This window comes from Malus sylvestris, chromosome 14 (genome assembly GCF_916048215.2).
Source record: "Malus sylvestris chromosome 14, drMalSylv7.2, whole genome shotgun sequence".
Taxonomy (NCBI): domain Eukaryota; kingdom Viridiplantae; phylum Streptophyta; class Magnoliopsida; order Rosales; family Rosaceae; genus Malus; species Malus sylvestris.
The window spans coordinates 13,082,136-13,091,133 of NC_062273.1; the positions used below are offsets into that span (position 1 = coordinate 13,082,136).

The 8,998-nt window shown below is 43.4% G+C and overlaps 1 protein-coding gene across 1 annotated transcript; it reads right to left on the bottom strand.

Moving 5' to 3' along the window:
• Positions 1-7,457: 7,457 nt before the first annotated feature.
• Positions 7,458-8,490, bottom strand: LOC126600184 (protein MIZU-KUSSEI 1-like). Its single transcript, XM_050266750.1, has one exon. It carries the CDS (start codon positions 8,367-8,369, stop codon positions 7,614-7,616), a length of 756 nt encoding a protein of 251 aa, XP_050122707.1. The 5' UTR covers positions 8,370-8,490; the 3' UTR covers positions 7,458-7,613.
• Between the last annotated feature and the right edge of the window lie 508 nt (positions 8,491-8,998).

Sequence of the window (8,998 nt, forward strand, 5' to 3'; positions counted from 1 at the left end):
ACAGAGAACGCGGTTAAAGACAGATGGAGAGGTTATTTTCATAATCTTTTCAATGAAGGACATGAAATGAGTGCTTCTTTAGGGGAGTTGAGTAACTCAGAAGAGTGTAGAAACTACTCTTTTTATCGTCGAATCCGGAAGGAAGAAGTGGTTGTAGCTTTGAAGAAGATGAAGCATAAAAAAGCAATAGGCCCAGACGATATACCAATCGAAGTGTGGAAACTTTTGGGAGAGACAGGTATAACATGGCTCACTGACCTTTTCAATAGGATTTTGAAAACGAAGAAGATGCCAAATGAGTGGCGAACGAGCACTTTGGTGCCTATTTACAAGAATAAGGGCGACGTACAAAATTGCATGAACTATAGGGGTATTAAGCTAATGAGCCATACAATGAAGCTCTGGGAGAGAGTCATTGAGCATAGATTGAGGCAAGAGACACATGTTTCGGACAACCAATTCGGGTTCATGCCAGGGCGCTCAACCATGGAGGCAATCTATCTCTTACGAAGATTGATGGAAAGATATAGAGATGGGAAAAAGGATTTACACATGGTCTTTATAGATTTGGAAAAAGCGTATGATAGGGTCCCAAGAGACATTCTTTGGAGGATTTTAGAGAAGAAAGGAGTACGAGTAGCATATATCCAAGCTATAAAGGATATGTATGAAGGAGCAAAGACTGCCGTAAGAACTCATGAAGGACAAACCGAAAGCTTTCCCATAACTGTAGGATTACATCAAGGCTCATCCTTAAGTCCTTACCTTTTTGCGTTGGTAATGGATGAGTTAACAGTACATATTCAAGATGATATTCCTTGGTGTATGCTTTTCGCAGACGATATAGTGTTGATAGATGAAACTCAGGAAGGGGTAAATGCAAAGCTTAACCTTTGGAGAGAAGTGTTGGAATCTAAAGGTCTTCGCCTAAGCCGATCAAAGACAGAATATATGGAGTGCAAGTTCAGTGCAAATGGAGGCCAAAACGAGTTAGGGGTGAGGATCGGAGATCAAGAAATACCAAAGAGCGACCGTTTTCGTTACCTAGGATCTATCTTGCAAAAGAACGGAGAATTAGATGGAGATCTCAACCATAGAATACAAGCTGGATGGATGAAGTGGAAGAGTGCATCCGGCGTGTTATGTGACCGCCGTATGCCACTGAAGCTCAAGGGAAAATTTTATAGGACGACAATAAGGCCGGCGATGCTGTATGGCACAGAATGTTGGGCGGTGAAACATCAACACGTACACAAAATGGGTGTAGCGGAGATGAGGATGCTTCGTTGGATGTGTGGGCACACGAGAAAGGATAAGATTAGGAATGAGGATATCCGGGGTAAAGTAGGAGTAGCCGAAATTGAAGGAAAGATGAGAGAAAATCGGTTACGGTGGTTTGGACATGTGCAAAGAAGGCCTACTGACGCTCCGATTAGAAGATGCGACTATGGGACAGAGGTTCAGGGCCGAAGGGGTAGAGGAAGACCTAGGAAAACTTTGGAAGAGACTCTAAGAAAAGACTTAGAGTACTTGGATCTAACGAAGGACATGACACACGATCGAGCACAATGGCGTTCTAAGATTCATATAGCCGATCCCACTCAGTGACTTGGACTTTCCAAGTCTCCAACCGAGAAGTTTTCCTCACTCGGGAAATTAAGGGAACACTACCCTAACCTACATGCTCCACTCAGAAAGCTTCAACATACAAGCTTCAACAAAAGAAAATTCAAAGAACTTAGCGAAGAAGGCTTTGGTGTATTTAACACAATACGTTGAAATGAAGGAAAGCTTATTTATTGATATCCCCGATAAGCTACAAATATGTACATATACATGAGTCAAAATAAACACACAAGAGGGAGCCTTCACAAAGGTTGCTTAGGAGAAGTCTCAGCAGTCGGTAGAGCCCCAGAAAGAGAAGGCACCGGAGGGGGATCATTTGGAGCCTCAGTACTGGACAGAACCCTAGAAGGAGGAGGCATCAGAGGTTGATCATTTGGAGCTTCATTACGCGGTACAGCCCCCGAAGACGAAGGCAATAAATGCCTTTGGAACAAACCCACAAATCTCTGATGATCAAGTAAAACCTGACCATCAGTTTCCTTCATCTGGTCAAGCTTCCTCTTCATGTTTGTAGCATAGTCATGTGCGAGCCGGTGCAACTGTTTATTCTCATGCTTGAGCCCTCTGATCTCCTGTTTGAGACTCATCACTTCAGCCGCCAATGATTCAACTTGGCGGGTTCGAGCAAATAGGCGTTGGGCCATATTAGACACAGAACCTGCACACTGAACACTGAGAGCCAGCGAATCCTTAACAGCTAACTCATCAGACCGTTTGGAAAGTAGTCTGTTATCTTTGGGAGTGAGAAGGTTCCTGGCCACCACCGCAGCGGTCATATCATTCTTCATCACGGAATCCCCAACGGTAAGAGGACCAGTTGGGGAGACGAAGGATGGGCGCCATATGTTGTCTGGAGAAGGCGGGGCTGCCTCTTCAACAAGGTTCAAGTCAAAACGACGGTCGGAGGGGCCAGACATTTTCAAAGGTGTTGAAGAGAGAAGAGGTCGGACAAATCAAGATCTTAGAAGTGCAAGAATGAAGCTTCTACTGGTGGAGATTCAAGTGTGCTTTGGAACTTAATGCCAGCCCCTATAAAAATCTGCACTCGACGGAGCTTCAGAAATCGAAGAGGCGCCTGCTCAGAAATCGAAGAGGCGTTTGCTTTCTCAAAAGTTGGGCTGCTTAGAGATCACGAGGGTTGATCTCAGAAATCGAAGAGGCGTTTGCTTTCTCAAAAGTTGGGCTGCTCAAAGACCACGAAGGCCGATCTCAGAAATCGAAGAGGCGCTCGCTTTCTCAAAAGCTGGGCTCCCCAGAGACCACGAGGGCCGATCTCAGAAATCGAAGAGGCACCTACTTTTCCAGCCTTGTCAGCACCTGTCACACGCACACTCAGCTTTGCGGAAATTATGGGCATTCTGTCAAAGACTTCTGGGGAAGTAGTCCCACACGCAACAATAGCTCATGGGTACCACAGATAACTTTGCCAAAGTTCTCTGCCAAAGTTGAGCACGTGAAGCTTGCAGCTCCCACTACACCGCTCTGACCAAGAAGGGTAAAAGAATAGCAAAGAAACAGCACTAACAAAGTTTAGACCCATAAATTTTGAAGGTCTAGCTACCATATTATTACCCACAAGGGTAAAGGAACAGTACCACTGTTGGATAATTGGAAAGTCCCTGTGTGTCAACCTCTGTGCTTCGTGGCAAGGTAGACTAGCAAACATGCCCAACCTTTACTCACATTCGAGAAAACACTTCCAACAAGATTGCTTGCTCCAAAATCGAAGAGGCACCGCCCTCCGAATCTCGAGAGCCACTCTCCCAACATGATTACTTTCTCAAAAATCGAAGAGACACTGCTCCCCGAATCTCGAGAGCCAGACCCCCAGCATGATTGCTTTCTCAAAAATCGATGAGGCATCATTCTCCGAATCAATTGAAGAGGCGCTCGCTTTCTCAAAAGCTGGGCTGCTCAGAGACCACGAGGGCCGATCTCAGAAATCGAAGAGGCACCTACTTTTCTAGCCTTGTCAGCACCTGTCACACGCACACTCAGCTTTGCAGAAATTATGGGCATTTTGTCGAAGACTTCTGGTGAAGTAGAAAGCACATGAATCTTACTGTTCAATCACCCACTTCCCACACGCAACAATAACTCATGGGTACCATAGATAACTTTGCCAAAGTTCTCTGCCAAAGTTGAGCACGTAAAGCTTGCAGCTCTCACTACATCGCTCTGACCAAGAAAGGTAAAAGAATAGCAAAGAAACAGCACTAACAAAGTTTAGACACATAAATTTTGAAGGTCTAGCTACCATATTATTACCCACAAGGGTAAAGGAACAGTACGGATAATTGGAAAGTCCCTGTGTGTCAACCTCTGTGCTTCGTGGCAAGGTAGACTAGCAAACATGCCCAACCTTTACTCACATTCGAGAAAACACTCCCAACAAGTTTGCTTGCTCCAAAATCGAAGAGGCACCGTCCTCCGAATCTCGAGAGCCAGACTCCCAACATGACTACTTTCTCAAAATCGAAGAGAGGGTAAAGGAACAGTACCATTGCTGGATAATTGGAAAGTCCCTGTGTGTCAACCTTTGTGCTTCGTGGCAAGGTAGACTAGCAAACATGTCCAACCTTTACTCACATTCGAGACAACACTCCCAACAAGATTGCTTGCTCCAAAATCGAAGAGGCACCGCCCTCCGAATCTTGAGAGCCAGACTCCCAACATGATTACTTCCTCAAAAATCGAAGAGACACTGCTCTCCGAATCTCGAGAGTCAGACCCCCATCATGATTGCTTTCTCAAAAATCGAAGAGGCATCGTTCTCTGAATCTCGAGAGCCAGATACCACAGACCACTTTTTCAAAGTGCTCTGACAGAGTTAAAACATGTGAAACTGGCAGCTCCCACTACCGTGCTATGACCAAGCAGGGTAAAGGAATAGCATTACTACTTGTTGTTAGGGAGACTCCTATATATGTCGACCTCCATCCCCAACGGACAGGCAGACCTGCAAAAATGCTCAACCCTTCATCATATCTGAGAGGGCACTCCCAACGAAGCCTTTCGAAATATTCAGCTTTCTTTCCCCCCGATAATACCTCTGCAAACAAGCTATACTAGAGCAAGAATATCTCATATCATCAGGGTTAAAAGCAAGAGTATCCCATATCATGCTTTTTCCCTGTCTTTTCTTTTGGCCTTGTTTTTACCTGCAAGACAAGGAGAAAGAGAGCAATCAGTCAGCACTTGGAATCAAGCTTCCAGCCAGGAAGTGACTGCCTGGAACCCCTTACCTGATTACTTACCTGGCATTGCTCTCGAGTACTCATCTTCAACATCTTATGTTTCCAGGGAAGATTCCGCATCTGCTTGAGGAACAGATAGGGCAAGTGCGAAGGATACAAGGAAGCATGTGGAGACAAGCGTAACAGCACACGTGCCGATACATCCATTACTCTGTCAAAAGCAAAAGTATCCCATATCAGCAGGGTGGAACGTACTCTAGATTTGATGGACTTGTTTTGACCCTCAAATTCTTCAGTCGGCCTTATACTCTGGAGGAAACCAGAAAACCCTCCAGCTCAGTTCAAGAATAAGCCTGTGGAAAGTTACTTCTTCAAAAGCAAAAGTATCTCATATCATCTCTTCTCATTTTTTCTTCTCTTTATCCTTCATGCTGCTGCAAGATGGGGAGAAGGTGAACAATCAGTCGGAGCTCTGATTGCTTACCTTGTCTGTCACCTCTTTCAGCAGACCCCCTAGCTCGGCGACTTGGGAGACTCCTACTACATGGTTTGTATCGCGCTTGACCAAGCCTGAAACTACAAGTAAGCTTCAAGTGAAATTGATACATTACCTTGTGCATCTCCACCAGTTAAAGATACCACCCCTGATGGAGGAAGAGTACTTCCAGAGAAGATGCCACATCTACCTATGAGACAGATAAGGCAAGTCAAGACGACACCACACTCCGATACTTAGAAGTTTCGTGATTACGAGATCATTCTCCCACAATATTTCCTAATGTCATTTGTACTAAATCATTCACTTGTACTCACTAAAGGAGAGCTTGAACCTATGTACTTGTGTAAACCCTTCACAATTAATGAGAACTCTTCTATTCCGTGGACGTAGCCAATCTGGGTGAACCACGTACATCTTGTGTTTGCTTTCCTATCTCTATCCATTTATATACTTATCCACACTAATGACCGGAGCAATCTAGCGAAGATCACAAAAAGCGACCGTTTTCGCTACCTAGGATCTATCTTGCAAGAGAACGGAGAATTAGATGGAGATCTCAACCATAGAATACGAGCTGGATGGAAAGAGTACATCCGGCGTGTTGTGTGACCGTCGTAAGCCACTGAAGCTCAAGGGAAAATTTTATAGGACGGCAATAAGGCCAACGATGTTGTATGGCACAGAATGTTGGGTGGTGAAGCATCAACACGTACACAAAATGGGTGTAGCGGAGATGAGGATGCTTCGTGGGATGTGTGGGCACACGAGAAAGGATAAGATTGGGAATGAGGATATCCGAGGTAAAGTAGGAGTAGCCGAAATTGTAGGAAAGATGGGAGAAAATCGGCTCCGGTGATTTGGACATGTGCAAAGAAGGCCGACTGACGCTCCGGTTCGAAGATGTGACTACGGGACAGAGGTTCAGGGCCGAAGGGGTAGAGGAAGACCTAGGAAAACTTTGGAAGAGACTCTAAGAAAAGACTTAGAGTACTTGGATCTAACGGAGGACATGACACAAAACCGAGCGCAATGGCGTTCTAGGATTCATATAGCCGACCCCACTTAGTGGGAAAAGGCTTTGTTGTTGTTGTTGTTGTTGAAGAAAAAAGGTACATGATAAAATCAAAAGGAAAAGGATTATTCAAACATTCCTGCAATTAATTTAATTAGTCTTTAATCCACCATTCAAATGATCATTCTTTCAATTAAGTTTTACGTGATTAATCGAATCGAATAGATTGGCATTGATTCAATCCCTCTTTGATGGAGGCAGATTTTTTACCCTCCCACTTCTCGTGCCCTCCTGTTTGTGTGGTCACGTTTAAGTCACGTTAACATTTTATATTACTATTCTTTTTTATCTTATTATCTATATAAAAAAAATAATATAAAATGCTGACGTGGCTTAACCGTAATTACTCAAAACAGGAAAGCAAGGAAAGTGGCAGGGCAAAGAATTTGCCTCCCTCTTTGATACCATTGCTTCCGTACATGCATGTCTATGCTACCGCTGAGTACGTGCACTTGCACTTGAAACTCTAATTTTAAATTTAATTTGCTGTAGTCCAACAGAAGACAAAATTATCTTTATTAATTAATGAAATTATCTTTGTCAACCAAAAAATGGTGAAAAAATAATTTAGTCTTCTATCACACAAAAAAAAATGATAGGCAATAATATAATTTCACAAGTCCAAATTTTACTGTTGTAATGTTAAAATATCTCTAATATTTAAAATTAAAAATTAAAAAAATTAAAAGTAAAAAACCAAAAACAAAAATTTTTCACTCCCCACACGTTCTCTCTCCCTCTCTCCCTCTCTCCCTCTCTCCCTCTCTCCTTCTCATTTTCTAAAAAAATGTATTCATACACACAAAGTGTGTAGGCAAATGTTAGTGTTAATTAATTGAACCTATCGCCTTATGTCAATTAATAATTCATTGTTTCTACCCTAATTCACAAAAAGGTATTGCTACGGAGTGTTGATGATTTAATTAATTATTACTTAAGTGTTGGTTAACGTGTTTATTTTTCATCACATAATTTGTAAATTTAGTCTAAAAAATGTGTGCACTTTTGCTCCCTACCCTCAAGTGGTGGTAATGTTCACCATGCTATTTATCACCGGACCTCGTAATTTAAAGTCATATAACAATTGATAAATAAAATGATGAGTATCAACATCACTTAAGGGAAATATTCCCCTAAAGTATTGGTATACCTATCAAAGAATTCTAACTTTCTCTTCCTTGGTGTACTAGTATGGTGTAAAATGCGTGCAGGTAAATCATCATATCCTTACAAAGAAAATACTGAGCTCAGGCCCATTATTCCCTTCTGGGCTCAGCATGTACAAAGTTTCCGAGTCTTTCGAGCCAACGGCACGCTCGAAAAGGGCCCGCATGTATGCCATTTCGCCATCCGGGCCCTCCACCTCGAACTTCCCGGGCAACACACCTGCGCCCATAGTCACTGCCTTGAGAAGTTCCATAACATTCAAGTCCTCCTCCGTGGCCTCCCTCTTCATCCCATACCCAGTCTTCTTCCCATTGCAGTACATGGTCCACCCTGGCTCGTCGATAAGCCTCGTCTTGTCCTTGTCCGCCCTCTTCTCGCATTCCAACGCGATTCTGACCATCCCTGTCCCCATCTCCTTCTGTAGCACATTTGTCTGCATGGCCAGCTCCACCACCAGGCTCGGAAGACACTTAGGGGTTTCTTGTACCGAAAGGGACACGCGTCCCTTGCGGTACCCAAACAGTGTGCCGCTCACCCGGTTGCCGGAGGAGATGGCCCTGCTAGAGTCAAGCCTGCCCATGGGGAGCGATGGCATCTTGCAGGCGTGGGTGATGATGGGGAAGGATCGGAATACAGAGCCAAAGACGCGGAAGACTTTGGTTCTGCTTTTCTTTTTATAGGATGGTTCGAGAAGGGAAGATTGCTGGCGGGGTAGTGGTGGTGGTGGCGGGACAGTAGATGACGAGGATGTTGTGGCTGTTGCCGTCGTCTGATGATCTTGTGATATTGGAGATTTCGGCTCCCCCATTAATGGCTTTGCTGACGAACCAGAAATGGGAGAATGCCATGAGAGAGAGAGAGAGAGAGAGAGAGAGAGAGAGAGAGAGAGAGAGTACTGATCAGACGGGAAGGAGAGAGAAAAGGCGGGGGTGGGGAGTAGAGAGAGAGAGAGAGAGAGAGAGAGAGAGAGAGAGAGGGGGGCTGAATCTAGTCGTTATGGTTGTTATGGGATTTGCGGTTTAGGTCGTGTTTGCTAAGCTAAAATTCCGGTCGTTGACCATATCTCTATTTTTTATGGTAGCATTTTTTATCGCCATCATAAATTATAGTGTAAGCTTATCATACATCTAATCAATTGATACGTGTTATTTCACTTAATCTTGGTTAATTTTTTTTCAAAATTGAAAAACTAACATTTAATGTAAAAGTTAGCTAGAGTTAAGTGAAATGACACGTGTCAATTGATTAGATGTATGGTCAGCATACACTATAGTTCATGGTGGTGAGCAAAAATGCTCCCATTTATTATTATTATTTTTGTTTTTTTAGAACAAACGATATTATTATCATATCTCTATTTAGTCTTTACTAATATCTCTATTTAGTCTTTACTATTTACTTAGTATTTTCAGAGCAGTTTTGCTGACCATCATAATT